Source organism: Tremella mesenterica (assembly GCF_000271645.1).
Source record: "Tremella mesenterica DSM 1558 unplaced genomic scaffold TREMEscaffold_8, whole genome shotgun sequence".
In the NCBI taxonomy this organism is placed as follows: Eukaryota; Fungi; Basidiomycota; class Tremellomycetes; order Tremellales; family Tremellaceae; genus Tremella; species Tremella mesenterica.
The window spans coordinates 1,099,079-1,119,442 of record NW_006711232.1 but is presented as its reverse complement, the minus strand read 5'-3'; the positions used below and the strand labels follow the sequence as shown (position 1 = coordinate 1,119,442).

General features: G+C 48.5%; 4 protein-coding genes across 4 annotated transcripts; all 4 read right to left on the bottom strand.

The window, feature by feature from the left end:
- Positions 1 to 403: 403 nt before the first annotated feature.
- On the bottom strand, positions 404 to 1,777 carry TREMEDRAFT_63675 (uncharacterized protein; the record flags this gene model as incomplete). Its single annotated transcript, XM_007005817.1, has 3 exons — positions 404 to 693; positions 830 to 845; positions 878 to 1,777. The coding sequence occupies 3 exons, from the start codon at positions 1,775 to 1,777 to the stop codon at positions 404 to 406; spliced, it is 1,206 nt and encodes a 401-aa protein (XP_007005879.1).
- Positions 1,778 to 7,790: 6,013 nt separating this feature from the next.
- Positions 7,791 to 9,576, bottom strand: TREMEDRAFT_63673 (uncharacterized protein; the record flags this gene model as incomplete). The annotated part of the gene is made up of 5 exons (XM_007005816.1): positions 7,791 to 8,321; positions 8,370 to 8,589; positions 8,634 to 8,821; positions 8,923 to 9,224; positions 9,285 to 9,576. 5 exons carry the CDS (start codon positions 9,574 to 9,576, stop codon positions 7,791 to 7,793), a joined length of 1,533 nt encoding a protein of 510 aa, XP_007005878.1.
- A 2,067-nt stretch (positions 9,577 to 11,643) lies between these two features.
- TREMEDRAFT_63672 (uncharacterized protein) lies at positions 11,644 to 12,612 on the bottom strand (the record flags this gene model as incomplete). Its single annotated transcript, XM_007005815.1, has 1 exon — positions 11,644 to 12,612. The coding sequence occupies one exon, from the start codon at positions 12,610 to 12,612 to the stop codon at positions 11,644 to 11,646; it is 969 nt and encodes a 322-aa protein (XP_007005877.1).
- Positions 12,613 to 14,308: 1,696 nt separating this feature from the next.
- Positions 14,309 to 15,703, bottom strand: TREMEDRAFT_63671 (uncharacterized protein; the record flags this gene model as incomplete). The annotated part of the gene is made up of 4 exons (XM_007005814.1): positions 14,309 to 15,035; positions 15,118 to 15,150; positions 15,316 to 15,560; positions 15,617 to 15,703. The coding sequence occupies 4 exons, from the start codon at positions 15,701 to 15,703 to the stop codon at positions 14,309 to 14,311; spliced, it is 1,092 nt and encodes a 363-aa protein (XP_007005876.1).
- Between the last annotated feature and the right edge of the window lie 4,661 nt (positions 15,704 to 20,364).

The following is a 20,364-nucleotide window of genomic DNA, read 5'->3' as shown; positions in this document are numbered from 1 at the left end:
TTAGCCGCGAACGTCCTCGTGAGCGATTACACCTCTGTCGTGGCAAGAGAACTTAGCAGCGTAGTACCCCATTCTCTCCCACCTGACACTGTGGCACTGTGGCACTGTGGCAGCGTGGCAGTGTGGCAAAGTGGCACTGTGGCAAAGTGGCAGCGTGGCAAAGTGGCGGACTCTGTCTGAGTTGTTGCACTTCTCACCATCACCGCCAGGACCCGGCTCTTCTTCTCACCCTCATGCACATGCATCTCAGCCCACATGCACAAGCTAACACATCCCCTCTGGTAAGCCATGTCTTAGTCTCTACAAGTCAATCTGGTCATGGCTGCACAAAGGTTTCACAATGTTCTGAATGGTGGTCCAGTTTGAGGATCGGTACCGCCGTCTGCTTCCTATGCATCCATTCCTATGGATCTTCGGTTTCTGACATCCCTTGGCTTTGAGATGACAGCTTGGAAGGATCTGCATCAGATGAGGCAATCCCTTGCAATCTAGAGAGTATGTAGTCCCACGTTGCTAGGGCTGGATCCTCGACACATGCTTCTGTACATAGTTCTATAAAGTTTAACTCTCGTTCTTGCTTGCCGGCTGCCTTGCTCTCTTCAGTTGTCAGGGTCAGATCAACCTTCTCTGTTGGGTTGTCAGCTGGAGTGAATGGGATACCATATTCATTATCCAACAATCCCTTGAAGCTGTCTGATATGTTCAAGAGCCTTAGAAGTTGATTTTCCAGTTGTGTTTCACTCAGCCTTGTCAAGTCCCTTATGTGAACATAGATCATTGTCAGCATCTTGGACAGTGTCTGTCTTTCCTTTGGTCTCTCTTCAATCACTGACTTTGATATGGTGCTGGCAATTGCAGAAGACTCATCATCACTCACCTGGGTTTGGTCTTCCGGGAAACATGTTATCCACCATCTCTTTTCCTCGTCTGCAATTTCCTCCAGCATTTCCTTGCCCCAGTCTTTGAAGATATCAACTAAGCTTGCAATGTGAGTGGTGTAACAAAGTAGCCAATGTGTCATGTATTCCATTTGGACGTCACCCAGTTCTCCTTTCTGAAGTTGTGTAAGTACCGTCTCCAAGTTGCGCACCTCACATTCTACCGCTGCACAATACGGATGAAGAGGACTGAGCTTGGTCCATAGTGTTACTTGGGGGAGTCTGAAGTCGATGCTATCATCAAATCTGATAAGTAGGTGCCCATTTAACTCATGCAATTCTTGGGTGATTGAACCGTCAGGAATCTGACTTTCCTCCATTTCCGCATCATCTCCCGAGTTGTCTGGGTCCATCTCTGACCGCTGGTCTTTCTCAAGGACAACAGCCTTCCCCTCAATCTCCACAATCTGGTAATCTTCCTCAACATTACCTTCAGGGTCAACAAAACTTGCTTTAATCTGCTTACGCACAAACGGCCATCTGGGAGTCAGATCATGGACCATACCTAAAGAATCTTGCAGGTCTTTGAGGGTGCATTCCTTTCCAGCTTTACACAAGTCAATTACAGTCTGAGGTAGCGCCGGGGTGACCATGACATGTTGCTCTCCGTCAATCCGCCCAATGAGTACGGACATCTCGGCAAGAGCTTGTAGCCATGGAGATACTTCAATACTGGAGGGCACTGCCTTACTTTTGGATGGAGGTTCCGTCGACGCTCTATTCTTCATTTCGTCCAATGACTCTAGCCATTCCAGAACTCTACTGCTCTGTGGGGCTACTGAACCAACATCGATCCTCTGTGCAATGATGCTTCTCCTTGAGAACTGAGTGGTACTCATATTTTTGGTGGTCTGTTGGTTCTTTGGAACTCGAAATGAAATATAGATGTTGATTTACGTAGATTTGTCACCAGGGTTAACATACAACGTGTGAAATGGAGGATGTGAAGGAAGAAGTGGTCTCCCATCCAGAGGACTATTAGTACTACTCCCCTTCCCCCTTCCTCCTCTCTGGGACTGGGAAGAAGCTAGAATTATGCACAGCTTGAAGGATGAGAATCAAATTGGGTGAGAACTTTCTCACACACCTTTGTTGACATATCCCTTCATAGATTTCTTCTTGCTTTGTACCATGATTAAGACTGGATTTGAGAGACTCAGAAGCATGATAGCCCAGACCGTTTGGGTCTCAAATCGTGGATAGCTGACTAAGATTTTCATGCGTCAAGCCTCGCTCGTTGACCGAGGAAGAAAAGGGAGAACTTGCGTACAGAATTTCCCCGCTGTCGCGAGGCTATGCAGGTGTCATGACCACGTGCGTCGAAGTTGCTAGTTCGGGTAATATCCAGTTACCCGCCACCGATAAACACTACCAGCCACCCTTATCTACATTACACTCTCATTCCATGTACATAAGGTAGTGCATAGCTTAGAACAACTTCGACGAATGTATCTTGTCTGTCTCAACATACAAGTTCTCTTATACATTTGCCAAAACTTATTATTCACTCCTCGAACTATTTGCTTCGATCCTCGTATCCTCTTACAACTAGTTCAAGTCCCTACAAGTAGCTCATCACCCTCGACGCAGATCCTTCGACCTTCGGTCTGGTCTTGACATAAGATACATTCGTCTAGCTTGTACCGACTTCTACGAGGTTGCTCTTCTAGTCCCGAACTGTAATCGCCCGACAATCTGAAAACAATGTCGAGCGTTCCCAATACTCCAAGTGGTCGGGTTACAAGGTTACACCCTGAGGGTAGTGTAGCCCCTACCACTCAAGGGGGGCAACAACCAGCCACCCCAGCGGTGGAAAACCCTGCCACCACCTCTACAAGTACCAATGCAATCCTTCAGGCTTTAGCTGGTCTAAACCAAAGGTTCGAGGAACAAAATCAGGAGATGGCTCGTCTACGTATACAGGTGCAGTCTCTCCAATCTGCTTCTCACGATGGAGGTTCAAATGAACCTCCCTCCCCAACCAGGACGGCCATCCCACCGCCTGGTTTCCGTCGCGAACTCCCCGCACATTTAGAGGGTCAATCCCTAGCTAATGCAAACGCGTTAGGCGTTCGAACCGGGGGGATCGATCGTCACTCCCAGTCCCCTGCCCCCGGCTCGGGATTTACTCTTCCCAAGTTACCCATGGCCAACCTGGAAAAGTTCAAGGGAGATCGAGGTAAACTTCCAGCTTTCATATCCCGTGCTAGAATGATGCTAGAGATGGCAGGCAACAATATGCTTCCAGAAGCACAGGTGCTCTGGATCGCCTCTCACTTGATAGAGGACGCCGGGGCATGGTGGGACGGTTATTTTTCAACACCGTCCGTCGAACGCCCGGGTTGGACCCGGGAACCAGAGGCTTTCTTCGCCGAACTCAAAAGAATTTACGGCGACCCAGATCGTCACCGTTATGCGGTTAACCAACTACGATCCATCAAGCAAGGTAAGGGCTCGGTCGCCACCTACTGGTCAAAGTTCACTGCCATTATTACTGAAGTACAGTGGGATGACAGGGCCAAGAAAGACGCGTTCGAAACCGGCCTTTCGGCCGAGATTCGAATTGCTATTGCAAACCGCGAGAATCAGCCGACTTCCCTTAGGGAGTTAGTGGACGCGGCAATCACAATTGATCGTCATTATTCCGGTATCCGCCAATCTATGGGTGGGTCAGACGATAAGTCGGGCTCCAACCCCAAGGACAACAACACCAGTCAACGTTCGAACTTCGAACGAAAGGGTTCGAACATCGACGGTAACAACAAACCTCCCTCTAAGACTGACCGCACAGGTAAAACAAAGTCTAGAGGACCTATTTCCGATGAGGAAAAGGAACGCCGAAGAAAAGAAAATCTTTGTATGTACTGTGGGGACCCGGGTCACACCGTACTGGTGTGCCCCAAGTCGAAGCAGTCGGGGCAGAGACCACCGTTCAAAAGCGATTCCCGCCCTATCAAGGTCAGAGCTATGACAGTTGAAGACGAAGAGATGATCTTCGAACTCAACGATTCGGGCTCGGACTCGTCTTCCCAGCCGGGAAACGAGTAGACCCACCTCCGAGCGACGAGCCCGGAGAGCCAGTGGGAACTTCTCGTCACATTTCATTTCTGGCTTTTAGAGTGTCTGATGATGTCCGTTTACAAACAGTTAAAACTACAAACACCAAAAAAAATATTAAAAATCAAATACCGTCGTCAAACCCCTCGCTTCGAGGGGCGGATTCTCCTTCCAGCCTGCAGATTACTATACCCATCGCTATAATTCATAATAACCAGTCGATAATGACCCGAGCACTAGTGGATACTGGAGCCCAGGCCGACCTTGTCGACCAAACGTTCCTTGGAAAGCATGGTTTCCCTCTCCTTGCCAAAGACCTTCCCCAAACTCTTCATCTTCCAGGAGGCGTGACAAAGCCGCTGGAATTCGAGGTGGAGTTGAAGATTCTGCTTGGGGAGGGGTTCGAACCATATACTTCGAGGTTCACGGTGGCAGACATCGGTCTGGCTACGGTAATACTAGGCTTTCCCTTTGGCAAGAAAGTTCGACCAATCATTGATTGGAATCACGAACGTATACTGCCTTCCCCTTCTTCGGCCGAACCTTTGGTTCGGCCACCAAACATTTCTATCATCAGTCCGGAAGCTTACGATCAGGACTTCGACGGCCAGAAGGGGGCAGTGTACCTTCGGCTGGCCACTGTGGGGGAGCTGGACCCGAAGGATGTCGTCCCCCACACTTACTGGGATTTCCTGGACGTCTTCTCAAAAGGAGAGGCGGATAAACTTCCGGACCACAGACCGTTCGACCATCGAATCCCGCTGGTAGAGGGCAAACACCCCACTTTCGGGCCTATCTACTCTCTCTCGCCGGTGGAGCAAGATGCCCTCCGAAAGTACCTGGATGAGAACCTTGCCAAGGGGTTTGTGGTGCCCTCGGAGTCGTCGGCAGGCGCTCCTATCCTTTTTGTAAAAAAGAAAGACGGCTCACTGCGCTTATGTGTAGATTACAGACGTCTCAACGAGATAACCGTTAAAAATCGGTACCCATTGCCGCTGATTGGCGACCTGTTAGACCAACTCCGAGGAGCAACGGTCTATACCAAAATCGACCTGCGAGGAGCCTACAATCTGCTCCGCATCGCGGAGGGCGAGGAGTGGAAAACAGCTTTTCGCACTCGATTCGGATTGTTCGAGTATCGGGTTATGCCTTTTGGGCTGACTAATGCGCCCGCTTCCTTCCAACACCTCATGAACCACATTTTCCGAGATTTGCTGGATAAGACAGTAATTATATATTTGGACGACATACTAATTTACAGTGCGGACCTTCGAACACACCAATCCGATGTCCGCGAGGTCCTCACGAGGCTCAGAGCAAACAAGCTGTTTGCTAAACACGATAAATGCGACTTTCACGTCGATCGTGTGTCCTTCTTGGGATACCTTGTTACTCCTGAAGGGATCAACATGGATCCGGAGAAGGTCCGAGCTGTCGAAGACTGGCCTACGCCAGGGACAGTCAAGGAGGTGCAGAGCTTCCTGGGCTTCGCGAACTTCTACCGCCGTTTCATAGCTGGGTTTGCGAAAGTCGCAACACCACTTCACGAACTTACCAGGAAAGACACGAGGTTCACATGGTCTCCTACTTGTGAGTCCGCGTTTAAAGAACTTAAGTCGAGGATCGGGTCTGCCCCGATCCTGCGTCATTTTGATCCCAATTTACCTTTGACCGTCGAAACCGATGCTTCGGACTTCGCGGTTGGGGCTGTGATCTCTCAGAGAGGCGGGGATGGTCTATCACGGCCGCTAGCCTTTGCCAGCCGTAGCATGAACCCAGCAGAGCTTAATTACCCAATACACGACAAAGAGTTCCTCGCCATTGTTTTCGCTTTCAAGGAGTGGAGGCAATACTTGGAGGGGTCACAACACCAAATCCATGTCTTCACGGACCATAGGAGCCTCGAATACTTCCTTACGACCAAACAACTCACCCGTCGACAAGCACGGTGGTACGAACTGATGGCGGATTTCGACTTTGTCATCACGTATCGCCCAGGTAAGCAATCCACAAAGCCCGACGCACTTTCGCGCCGGTCAGACTACAGACCCACAGATACGGATAACACTTCGTTATCCCACGAATTGAACGCTCACAACTTCAAAGCATTGCTTTCGAAGGAACAGTTCCTCCTTGCTCTGTCGATTCCCGAACCGACGCAAGTGCTGGGAGCTTCACCCACAGATTTATATCGCGACGACGTGGAGTTCGTCGGATTAAAAGGCAAAATCCCCTCGGAAGGACTATCTATCGACTCTGCCGGTTTCCTTCGTCGTAACGAGCAGTACTACGTGCCCTCTCGTTATCGAACGCAAGTGTTCGACAGTTGTCACAACTCCTTGTCCGCCGGACACCCTGGAGGACGCAAAACTCTGCAAATGATCGCCAGGGCCTGGTGGTGGCCGAGCCGACGGAGGGACGTTGTCGATTACGTGGCTCAGTGCCAAACTTGTCAGAGAGACAAGCCATCACGAGCTAACCCGTTGGGCCTGCTGAAGCCCCTTCCCATACCCGGAAGACCTTGGGCGGACATCTCCTGCGATTTCGTAGGCGAACTGCCAGGTTCGAAGGGCTTTAATGCCATTCTGGTGGTGGTGGACCGTTTCACCAAAATGGCTGTTTTTATTCCCACAGTTACCACGCTGACGGCAGAGCAGTTTGCCGACCTTTTCATCGAGAAGGTCTACACTCGTTTCGGTTTACCCGACACCATCACTTCCGATAGAGGAAGCATCTTCGTTTCCAGATTTTGGAAGGCAATATCTACCTACTTGAGGGTCGATCTTCGATATTCGACGGCCTTCCACCCACAGACTGACGGCCAGACAGAGCGGGTTAATCAATGGTTGGAACAGTACCTTCGGATGTACACTAACTTGGAACAGGATGACTGGGCCGTCTTATTACATCACGCTGAGCTCTGTTACAACACCACTCCTCATTCCTCCACCGGTATGGCGCCGCTGACGGCTTACACAGGTCGGACTTACAGAACCGACCTCCTCACACCTGCACTCGATGCAAACACACCATTACCATCTCCCCAGGCACATCACCGAATGCAGGCGTTCGACACACTGCATAAGCTCCTTCGCGATTCCATCCAGAAGGCTCAGTCTGCGCAGAAGGCTGCGTATGACAAGCACCGCAGGGAACCGCGCTTCGAGGTGGGGGACTTGGTCTGGCTCAGTACCAGGAACCTGCGAAGTCTTCGACCTTCGAAGAAATTGGACCACCGAAAAGTTGGACCATTTAAGTTGATTGAGAAGATCAACGACAATGCCTGGAGGCTCGAACTTCCGGATTCGATGCTAAAAAACAGGATTCATCCCGTATTCAACGTGTCCCTACTCTCCCCGGCCAAGGGCAGCGTCTCCCCTCCCTCAGAACCATTGGTCGCCCCAATAGAACAGGTAGTCGACGAAGAGGAGACGTACGAGGTGGATTACCTGGTGGGAAGGCGAAAGGCCAAGGTTCGAGGACAAACGGACTTGGAAGATCAGGTCAAGGTCAAATGGGTGGGATACCCGGAGGAGGAAGCGACGTGGCAGCCCACGTCTACATTAGAAAACGACTCAAATTTCCCACGTTGGGTGGCCGAGCTGACAAGCAGATTGAACTCCGAACCCAATGGTTCGACCGCCCCACTGGCTCCACGCCGTCGTACGCTTCCTCAGCGTTTCACTAAATAGAGTTCCCATCACAATTCATACTTCCAGAGAACATTCACAATCTTTACACACTGTCATTACGATACACAGTCCTTACCCCTACATCTTATACTGTACAACGAATTCACCTACGTCCTGTCCCCCTCTTGCTCCTTTCCAACCTACTCTTCCTCGCCTCCCTAGTCGACGGACCCGCGTGCTCTTCATCTTCATCGCCGGAAGTCTCGAAGTCGGGTTCCCACTCTTCCTCTCCTTCGTCGATGGGCGGCGTTACCAAGGACGATCGAAGGATAGCCTTCGACCTTCGAGGACGCAAAACCCGTTGGACCTCTTCTTGCTCTTCCTCCTCATCCTCCACCGCGCGTTTTCGCTTCCTTTCCACAGCCTTACCCTTCTTTCCCTTCTGTGGCCGGACAGCAGCTTTCTCCTTCCCTTTTCCCTTAGTCGAACGGTCATGTTCGACGAACACATCGTCTGATTCGACGTCCGAAGGATTAGAGGGGCGGTCCTCATCAGTGTACTCGGAGTCGGACGGATGCCGGACAGGACGATACCTCCAATGATAACGAGGGATGGGAAGTCTCTTCTTGGACACAGCGAGGACGTCGTCCGCTTCTTCGAACATTCCCGGCACCATTTTGGAGCGATCAAGGTCCTAAGAGTTAGTTTTCGGCGGTCGAACGTTTCAGTTCGATGCACGAACCTTAGCCATTCTAGTTAATTCCTTCAAACCCGTCACCCCCAGCTGAGAAAGGGAGGTATTCCCATCGTCTACCATTGACACTAGGATCCCCCCAAGAACTTGGAACCCCCGAAACATGGACCGATGGAACGGATAGGTGATTTTCGGCGCTGACCGGGAGCCATGTTTGCCGGACGAAGCGAGGGAACAGGGACGAGCGGTTAGTTGGCAATAGTAACATCTGGTGGTTATCGAACATTAGGATTCGAGGAGGAAACGACTTACTTGCCACCAATATGGATCGAATCGTCCGGGGCGACGAATAAGGGGGCCATACACGACATCTTCTTCACGGTGGGGGGGAGGAACTTGGTCTGGATGTTGCGACACCCATCACAGCGATCTTCGACATCCACTTCTGCTAGCACGAGGTCTGGATCTTTTAGCAGAGCCAGCATACCGGTCCACAGAGCCTGAACGTTTGAGGCACGGTTTCCAATGTTCTTCTGAAGATATGTGGCCAGGATCTTTGAACAAATCAGTTCGATCATCAATTCCGTTACAGATTACACACCAATTGACCCCTGGACAGGTGAGGAGACGCTCGAACCCGTACGTCATGGAAGCGAGTGACGGTCGAACCGTGAGACACGGTTACAGTCCCATTGCTGACCGTCACCGAAGAGGGCGAAATCTCCACACGATCGCCAACAGCGACTTTCTTGCTCTTGGCGGAGGCGACATACGGAGTGAGATACCCCACTTCTTGCAGCTCGTCGCTGGATTGCCGCGCGGGAGTAGCGGGAGGAACAGGATTGGTCACAATTCGAGACTGTGCTAGCCTCGAACCCAGGTCTTCGATCCCGGGAAACTCGTCTGACGATCAGTTCTACGCCAAGATTCCAAACAAAAAAAAAAAAAAAAAGGAAAACCTACTTGATTCCGGTTCTACCGGGTTTTCCTGTTCATCTTCTGCACTCAATTCGTCCTGCTCCAGTTCGTCCTCCATTGGGACGTCCTCTTCCGGCTCCAGATATTCATCATCGTCAGCAGAGTCAACTACGCGGTCCCTCAAACGCAGAAGAAGGGCGGCGGTTTGTCGAGTGGCTGACGACGGAGTTGCGACGGGGATCGAAGAGTTCTGTTCGAGGGCGGAGGACTCTCGCTTGACGACGTGGGGACGGAGTAGCAAGGTGATCTCTGAGTTTGGAGAAGGAGATTTGGTCATGGTGTGTAAGGATGGAATGTGTGTGTGTGAGAGTAAGGAGTTTAGAAGAAGAATGAGTAAAGGACAAATGGACGAAGGAAATAGAGGACGTAAACATGTTGGAAAAGTCAATGAACGTAGAAAACAGGTCAACGCGGGAATCGATGGAATAAGGGTTTGTGAGGATAGATGGAATGGTTTTGATGGGATCGGATTTAAGGGTTCGAGGACGAAAGGATTAGATGCGATCATCGTGGACGATGATTTTTTGGAAGGGAGGATACTGTCATGACCACGTGCGTCGAAGTTGCTAGTTCGGGTAATATCCAGTTACCCGCCACCGATAAACACTACCAGCCACCCTTATCTACATTACACTCTCATTCCATGTACATAAGGTAGTGCATAGCTTAGAACAACTTCGACGAATGTATCTTGTCTGTCTCAACATACAAGTTCTCTTATACATTTGCCAAAACTTATTATTCACTCCTCGAACTATTTGCTTCGATCCTCGTATCCTCTTACAACTAGTTCAAGTCCCTACAAGTAGCTCATCACCCTCGACGCAGATCCTTCGACCTTCGGTCTGGTCTTGACAGCAGGACACTGGGAGCGAGCAGCTAGGTAGTGCCATCTAGGAAGGAAAAATAGAAGAGCTGCACACTTCTTCTTTCAATCTCAAACTTAATCGGAGGAAAGTCGGTCGTGACATAATATCTTATCGCACGGGGGATCTCCCCGCAAGGGCAAATGAAGGGCTTTAGGGCAACTGGATGAATCCCTCACTATTGCTAATCATCAGATGATCATGAAGAAGGAAGAAGGGCACGGATATCATCACTTTGTATACTTGACATTGGGTAGAAGAAGACGGACAGGCTGCAGAGGATAACCTTTGGGATAGAACGAGTTTCCGATCACACAAAGATTTCAAACCAGTTGCTTTCAATCGCTCACCTTTTTGGGAGTTTACCCAGTCCGTCTGGTGGACAAAGCTGTCTAGTATGTCTTTCTTACTTTTAGTACTTTGGTACAAGCCCTTTCAAGACGAATGATTCCACCCTTATGTAGGCAACTCCGAACATGTTGAATAGAGCTCAGACAACAATAAGACAACAAAGACAAGGGACGGGCGGGGGAAAGTTTGTACGTCAGTTCCGCGGATCAATACTACCGGTCAACACGATTGCATCAGTATTCTTTAGTCTGCTACATTAATCTGCGTGGTCCCTCCAAAGCGCTCTGTATCCATGACTCAAGCAACCCAGACGGACTGGTCTGGAACTATATTGAAAGCAAGTCTCAGGAGCAGAGTCCGGGACTTGCTATGGTCTCCGGTCATGATATATAATTTCCCGGGAGGGGACATGCAAGAACCTAATTCGGGGTAGGTAGGTAATGTTGGAGTAGGACCACCACGCCATAGTATTGCGGTAATATGAAACTTTCCATCGTGATACTGTCATAAGAGGTCTTTGTTAGGTGCTGTACGGAAAACGTGTCACTTTAAAGCTGCACAGGTGGAATCATGACTTCTCACTTTTGAAAGAGTCACATCTTTGGGGTCATGCAGCTCAGAAGATTCGAAGCTCCTTGAACGTCACCACCCAAGACTGACTGTAAATGGAGCTTATGACACATGAAAGTGATTAGAAGGAGACTACAGTAAGAAATGTGGTAAATACATGCATTGGAGGAAGAAAATCAATCAATGCAGGAATCTTCATCTTGTGTAGTGAAACGCGCAAGCATCTGATTAGCTACTCCCTTCTGTTTTGAGCACAGAATAGATGAGGAGCATCTTGTTACAGCTGTAAAGTTGTTCTGGTCTTCCGTGGGTCACATTTTTGGTCTGGCACAGGTAGACCCATGACACTTCAAAGTGGCACGTCTTCCGTATGGCATCTAACACAAAACTTTGGTCTTGTCTCATTCCAAGGCTTGACTGGGGGTGGCAATAGCATACATCCAGTCTTACACCACCAAGAATCAACTAGTTGAGTGACCCACGGTATCCCCGGTAGACATCATAGTTGCGCAAGCCCCAATTGTGAAAAAAGCTAGTCTTTCAGGCGTCTTCAGAGCTCATGTCACCCTCATACAGCCTGATTCATCCCCTACTGGAGTGGATGGCTGTGTGGAACTTTCAGAGTCACTCCCTCCTTGTATAGCACTGAGTGACTGAGCACCCGTCAAAATTTTCTTCAAGGTCATCCGAGTCCAGTTACCAAGCCCTGCTCTCAATAATGCTTGCCTGAAGATCTCTTCAACTTCTCGTGAAATGGTGACTTCTTTCAGGGGTTGTATGTCATTACTGATGGATTCACGGTCCATATGCAAAGGAGGAGACTCTTTCTCCATGAGCTCTTCAAAATCAAGTATCAAGGACTGGAGCAACCCAATGTGATCAGTTAGTGTATCCAAAAGACACTGTGACAGATGGGTGATATGTTCAAGCAAGTGTCCCCAGGCTTCTTCCAGATTTTTGATCTTGTGGTCAAGAGTGTCATTACTCTGATACTCCTTGAGTGCCTCTTTCAACAGTTTTTCATTATCCTCCTGGTTACTAGCCTCTATTATCTGCTGTTGCATCTTCCAAATCACTGTTGTCAAGTTGTGGATATATCCAGGAGCCCAAACTCCCAACAATGCGGCATCCGCTTGCCCCTCCTTGGACCGGGCATAATTCATCAAATTTCCCAATACCTTGACTTCCTGTTCAACAACCTTAATGTCCTCGCTGGGTAGAGCCCCGGTAGTCATGGTCACTTCTTCTAGCCTACTACTGATGGTGGACACTTCAACATCCAATTCGTCAGGGAGAACAGAGTATGGCCATCCCGGAGGCACACATTCGATCTCAAGAAGGCTGCTTCGTATGTCATCCTCGATTAGATTTGGAACTTCCGAGCTCTGTTGGTTGAGTGTCAACGAAAGACACGAAGTTGCAAGTACGACACGCCCACGAACTTTATGAAAACAATAATCTGGGGAAGAGAAAAATGTATCGTCCCTGAAGTCTTCAGCAGGGTGATAATGCCAAGCGCTGGGCATGTTGAAACTAGGTTATCGACCTGACAGGCGATTGAAAGCGAGCGTCCGGTTCCAGTGAAGTGCACGGTGAAGTTGGTTTGAAAGGAAGGGAATGGTGCATGAGATGCAGAGGGGGAAAGGGGAGTGAACTGCTAAGTATAATGTATCAGGATAGGAGTAAAATCTGTGAGATCAGCGCTTATTGGCAAACATGGAACCATTGAGGGCTAAATTGGTCATGATGTCACCAAGTACACTTCCAAGTCAAGCTCTCTAATACTGCAAATGGAGTAAGGAGAGCCAAAGCAGACAATGATAAGTTGATCAGTGGGGATGATAGAAGGCGGACTCAATGAACCTGTCATGTAATTTACCTTGGTGAACAGTTGAAGAGGAGGAAGAAGCAAGTGGACAGGTAGGTAAGGTGGCTCACCCCTAAGTCGGTCACACCTACTTACCGGTCACCCGTCTCACCACGGTCGATTTTGGGGAAGATCTTTAGACACCCGCAATTAGATGTACTATGCATCCTCTCTACACTGGGACCATGCTTGTCGGTGGTGATATGGCATAGGCATGCAAAGGGAAGCTCTACTTTCAATTTGTTAGGCTTGAGGCTATGCTGGCAAGAAGCGGATGGCAAATGGACCAATCAGCTGCTAGAAATCTCTATCCACGGGTGCTAGCAAATTGATTCCGTGTTCACCTCCATAACATTTGCGAGCTGACGCCCGCAATGATAATATGAAACTGACCTGAAAACTGAGATCGAGTTGACTGAGATACCAGATTACTGAGAGTGTGGAAAGTGGTCGGTACAAAGGGTTTCACTACGGCGGCGTATTGAAAAGGAAAGTGTGGGGGAGATGTTGAAAGAACAACATTGAAAGTGTGAGACTTACTTGAACTTGGGCGGAGAAAGTAGTAATAGTGATACCGTGAGAAAATTAGACACACCTTTGATGACTGAATCTTCCCCTTCAGTCATTTCCATAGTCCCCCCCCCCTCCTAGCTTTTGGCTGGGCCGACAGTAATCCCGAGGGAGGAGCGAATCGTCAGTAAAGCTTTCCTCGACCTGTCCACTTTCATCCTCGTTTAATTGTTCACCGCACGGAATTGGTTTGTTTCCGTTTGCTACCCGGGAGGAGAAAGTATAGCTCAAGTTGTATGTATAGGATACCTTCCACGCTATTGTCTCGCCACCTGGACACTTGAATACGAGCTAGGAGCACTTATCGAGGGAAAAATTCCAATGTTACATGCGGGGAGGGCCCAAAACATATTCCCCGAGCGGAAGATCTCATTTCATTCACCTTATCTTCCTTGTTTTCGCTTATAATTAGATGATAATACAGAGGGGAAAAAGAGCATGCAGCAATTCTACATGTCTCTATACTTATCACATTCCACTCACACGCATAAAACAAGAGACGATCGAATAAAGTTCAGAGGATAAGTTGAACGGAGAAATATTCGACGGAAGGGGTAATTATCTAACGGCGGTTCGGCCGTCTTGGCCCGATTCTATCGGCTAACTTTCCTTGAGAGAGGGTATTATTGTGTTAAGCCAGGAAGTTGCATCACTTGGGAGTCCTAACCCTCACCAAAGGTCACTACTGTACGTGTACACATTGTGGTGAAGATCTATCACGTTCAATAATCATGTAAAAATACTATCGTACAGTGAGAATGGTGACGTGGATTCTTGCTAACTTTTTATGTGGAAGGTAGATGATGTGAACGCATGTATGTAGCAAGGCTTCTCAATGTTACCTGCTCAGCCCTGAGACTCAGTTTGTGGCACAGCTCGTTCGTATCGAATCGACGTTCCTCCTCTATTCCCATCTCCCATTCGGGGACCTGAAGATCCGAATACCAAAACTTCTCCTCTTTGGCTACTGGAACATTGGTGGTACTGTTGGGTTCCTCTGACCTCAACACACCAAAGCTGTCCTTCACTCTCTGGAGAGTGGCATTTTGCCTCAGAAGCTGTGTTTGGCCGAGTTTCATCAACCTATCAATATGAAAGATGAGTTTTGTCTGTAAGGCAGAGGCGATCTCCTGTGTGCCAGCTTGCCCGCTTTGGTCCTGATCAAATGTGTTGCTACCCGCTTCCTCCAGAGAGGCTACCTCAGCCTCATTATCATACCCAATTGATTGCTGTTCTTCAATTTCGGATGGAGGTTTTGGCTCCACCTTGGTTTCAAGCTCTTTCAAGATTCCTTGAGCGTGATCGTGGATAGCGGAAACTACAGAGGTAATGTAATCAGTGTAAATCGAAAAACATTGTGCCATGTTATCGGTTTCTACCTGACCAGCGTCATCATGATGATCGTTCTGAAGGCGTTTGAGCACCAATTGTAGATTCTCTATTTCAAGACCCACCGCCACGCATTCTTCGTATAGTAGAGCGACTTTCGTTTCCATGGTCACTCGAGAGACCCTGTCATCAAGCGAATTTATCGGAACAACTGGAGGACTGGACCTTTCCATCAGGTCATGATGGGAGGTATCTTTCACCTCACCCTCTTCTAGGCCATTGTCCATGTCCCCGATATCTATGCCCATCATTGACTCTTCATCCGGCTTCAAAGTACTGTCGTCTTCCATCACCTGAACAACGTCAACGTCCCCTGACACAAATGGCCATTTGGGGTCAGACCCTCAACAGCGGACAATAGTCTTGCACTCCCTTGAGAGACATCTCATCTCTGTTGTCACACATCTGGAGGAGGGCGGAGGGTAGAGCCAAGGATCTCAGTGCCATTCGCTTGCCGTTCTTATCAATTGTTCCAACAGTAGTTGCTTGACCAGCAAGCTTATCTTGCAATAAGGATCTTTGAGGAGGGTAAAGTCCACCCAAGCTCAAAGGTGAAGGCGTATGAGGGGGTGTACTGGGAGGGGGCCACTGCATACTGATACCACCAGATGATCTGAATGAGTTCCTCTTGCGGGCCTCTGTGACAACCTGGGAGTATGGTCCTTGTCTACTGTCAGGATCACGCGGTACCACGGGTACCTTACCATGTAGTCGTACTCTTTTTCCGTTCCCGTCCCCGTCTCCATTCCCGCGTCCAGGCTTACTCCGTTTGCTACTACGCCTGGTACCATTCCTTCGACACCTCTACCCTTTTTTACATCTCCGTCTCGGTAACTATCATCGCTCTTCCTCTCCTATTCTACCTCGACTTCATTCCAAACTACGCATGCTCTTATCAGTATCATCCCGCTCTCTTTTTAGTATATAGACGTAGTCTTTTCTCAGCAAGGTCTTGTCGAATGTATTTTGTGTTTTCCTAGTTATATCATTTGACATACATCTCATCGATCTTACAGATCTCTTCGATACACTACATCACTAGGTTTGTTCCCTACAAGGCCTCATTGTCATAGCTCATCGACGCAGACTATCCCGACCTCTGGTCCTTACATCTACCTTGCCCGTTGCCTTTGTGTCTCGTCCGATACTTTGCACTTGAACTCGGCGTAGCAGGCATTTTTATGAGGTCTGCTAGCTCCTTTCCAAATAAGAATACTCGTTCGATTGAGTGTGGACCTGTTACTGTTGTAGACGGCCCAAGTATGGAAATGGGAGGAGAGAATAATGATGAACTATCTATCCGGATGACTAATTTATACCCTTCAATTTAGAGCGGACATGAAACGTTTGAAAATTCTACACAGCTTGAGGGATGAAACTCATCTTGAATCAAACTCTCCCACACACCTTTGTGGACCTATCCCTTGAGATACATACTCATATTTCATACAGTAGTCAAGAGTTCATACTCCGAATGTTCGAGAATGTGCGGCGTACGAATCATCCATAGTCTATCAAGATTTGCATACTTACATCAACCGTTTCGCGCCGGCCAGCTTGGTCGATTCATGGGTAGAAAGAAGGAAGGACTCACATTACTACAGTGGTTCTACTAGTGAGCCCAGGATGTGTAGGCTACCGATGAAAGAAGGAGGGGGACAGAGAGCATTCACTGAGTGCTTAGATGGGACGCACGATTCTCATTCCAATTTTGGCAGCAGTCAGCGGAAAGCCGGTCCGCAGATCATATCTGATCGAACGAGTCTCATTGCTCATTCAGCGGAAACTAGAAATTGGTGGACTAGCTATCCCTCACCTGAATGCAGAGTCTGTTTCTGATGTCTTCAGCAGTCATGGTATGGTAGGGTTGCCCGTTGACAGTCTGGTATGGCACTATATGACTGTAACGGTACTGGAGACACGACGACTAAGTCGCAGGTTGGGTCGAATTCAATGGAAGTCTCGTGGGAATCTATGCGTCTCTGATGCTATGTGGTGGATCGTGTCTCCTCTGCAATCCATGTAGCCAAACAATGATATGGAAGAATCAGCAAAGTTGGTACTTTGCTGATTGTACTATATACTGTCTACCAGTCTCCGCGTCCTTGTTTCTCCTACTGCAAGCGTCTATGTACATACTCGGACAGGTGAAAAACCGCTTTGAGCAAACCCAGTGGGGAACTCTCAAAAGGGGAAACCTGTCCCTACCTAATTGCAGCACTGCCTCTAGTTCCCGCCCTTCTCTTTCCTAATCCGCCAAACTCAATGGAGTTCTCTCGATTCGTTGTTACCCCATAACAATGACTCAACAGAAGAAGCTGTGCAAGATCTTCGGGGCTGAGCTGCTTGCAAAGGCTCACCTACCATCATTCACATCAGGACTTTCAAGTTGAAATCGAATGATACAGTAATGCATAAAGACATGAACAAACGCACAAAGAGGAAAGTTTTCTTAGGTGACGTACGGAAGACGTGACACTTCGAAGCGTCACGGGTGTGATCGTGACCGGCTGAAGATCCATGTCCCACAGAAGGATTCTCACCTTGCTATCAGTTCTCCTACAGACTCTGAGAAACTTTACACCTGAGAAGAGAGGGTGTCATGAATAGTGATAAGGAATTCTGACTCATGCTCAGAATAGTGATAAGGAAATATGACTCATGCTAGGAACTGTGATAAGGATTGAAGGAAAATATGAGTCATGGTATTTAGCAGTTCAGCAGTGAGGCATTTACGTGATTGGCTGAAGCCTGGAAGGTTCAGCAGTTTAGCAGTGAGGCAATTATGTGATTGGCTGGAATTGGTTTCCCGCAGTGCACTCACTTTGAGGCATTTACATGATTGGCTAGAAAATCCCTCACGCGCTTTTTATTTAGTACACCTACTTTAGTTTTGAAGGGTATAAAAGGAGCACATCTCCCCCCTCTTTCTTCAGCAATGTATCTTCATCTTGAAGTTGAACTTCATCTTTGAAAGTCACCTAGTTGGTTCTAACCCAACACCTCAGTACCCTCAGTACCTAAGGCAGTCATCAAGCTCTACGAGCCAGAGACTAAAACCCTTCAGTACCCAAGGCAGTACTTTGCAACCGCAGTCTACCCGCAGGCGTGACATCTCGTGACATACGTCTAAGCGCGAGAGGGTTGGGTGAACATCTAGGAGGAGTAGATAATATTAGCTGAGAAGATCGGTGAAGTTCTTCAGCCATCCTTGATTGATGTTAGTAGTGAAAAATTGTTAGAGATAGTCACATTCAAATTGAGATACATTGCTGTCACAAACCATGTCGTAACAACCCTGACAACCACCATCACTGACCCTCCTTTCACCATCACCGAACCGCTATCCATCACCACCCCGAACCACTGAGACTGACTACGACAAAGTCACGGGAACCTAGGGATTATTAGTCATGACAACGCCGCCTAACAGAGAAATACAACGAAGTTAGGAGAAGGGAACCGAGGCAGAGCAGAGTAGGGGAAGTTAGGCGAAGTTAGCCGAAGTGAGCCAAGTAGGATATCAGGGATATGGCGAGGTACGGCAAAGTTGCGCTAAGAGGACTGAGCGTGGGGTTGTGCAGGAGTTGAAGGATGTTCTATGAGAAGAGAGGAGAAGTATTGATAGTTGACAGATCGCTGAACTTCTTCAGCGATCCTTGCTTGTTGTCAGTAGCAAGAGATATATTCAGTAGCTACACCTTCGAGATAAGGAGAGCTACCATCCAGCAGTTTGACGCACTACGGCGAGGTTAGCAGCAGTTCCCAGACAATCACCTTATTGTTTGCCACTCGACGATCCACTACGCCACAGTTAGCCGTAGTTCCCCGTCGAGTACCCTGTCTCAGTGAGACATCGACGCCCCACAACGATGTAGTTAGCCGAGTGTTACGGGGTAACAACGAATCGAGAGGACTCTATCGAGTTCGACGGATTAGGACAGAGGAAAGCGGGAGTTGGAGGCAGTGCTGCAGTAGGTAGGGACGGGTTTTCCCCTTTCGAGATTTCCCCACTGGGTTTGCTCAAAGCGGTTTTTCACCTGTCCGAGTATGTACGTACGTAGACGCTTGCAGCAGGAAGAGGACAAAGGGCGAGGATATCGGTAGACAGTATATAGTACAATCAGCAAAGTACCAACTTTGCTGATTCTTCAATATCATTCTTTGGCTACATCGATTGCAGAGGAGACACGATCCATTAGCACCAGAGCCCCTAGAGTTCCACGAGACATCCATCGAGTTCGACCCAACCTGCGACCTAGTCGTCGTGTTTCCAGTACCGTTACACCGAGGTTTGTTGACCGTTGGTCAGTAGAGAGGAAGAACCGGCGTTTGTGACAATTGCCATCAGTGAAAACCCTAGATAGAGTAACTACGCCGAAGAGCACCGTAGTTTCACCCCTTTTGACATCTGTGCCCTTTTGTTTGGGTGAGACATGGAATCCAAAGAGTCAAGTTAGCCAAAGTTCGTCGACCGTCGGCCTATCAGAGAGAAATTAGTCGACGGCCGTGACAGTTTCCCCACCAATGGATCTCCTTTCCTCTTGTTCTAATATTACTGACTGTTACAGTTAGAACAGGAAATTTGTCACTCAGTTTGTTTTAACCCAGCACTCTCTGTTCCCTCAGTATCTAAGGTAAGGCGAGACAGAGACTAACCCCTTCAGTACTCAAGGCAGTCCTTTGCTACTGCAGTGTACCTACAGGTGTGACACAGGATTTGAATGGTGAGAAGGAGAGGAAAATTCATGAGTAGATACTTGTCATGGCCGTCGAATAGCTTCTTTCCAATAGACCGACGGTCGACGTACCTCGGTTAACTTGATGGTTCTAGCTCGATGTCTCACCCAACCAGGAGGGCGCCGACATCGGAAGGGAAGTAACTACGACGTACTTCGGCGTAGTTACTCTATCTAAAAGGGGTTTTTTTACTGATGGCGATGTATCTCGATTTATATTGTAGCTATCTCTATCAATCTTTCACTACTGACAACAATCAAAGATCGCTGAAGAACTTCAGTGATCTTCTCAGCTAATATTATCTACTCCTCCTAGATCTTCACCCAACTGTCACAGGGTTGGTTCTTCCTTCATTTCCTAGGACCGACACCCAATAACTTTGTGGGCTAGGACACTTAATAGACTTGTTCTTTGTAGTATGGGAGGTGACAATAACTTCTGGGTGTAATAACTTCGTAGTCTACTAACTTCTATCACTAAGACAACAACCAGAGATTGTCAAAGATCCCTGGGAACTTCGGTCCTTAAGTACTTCGTTCTTCCCCAACTTTGCCAATGCAGAACTCCATTCAACCCGAATCCCCGAGCTTCGTACCTTGCGAACTTCGTCCCCGACGAAGTTCGTGCCTCCCTAACCTCGTATCCCACGAACTTCGGACCTAACTTTGTATCTCACTAACTTCGTATCTCACTAACCTCCTACATGACTAAC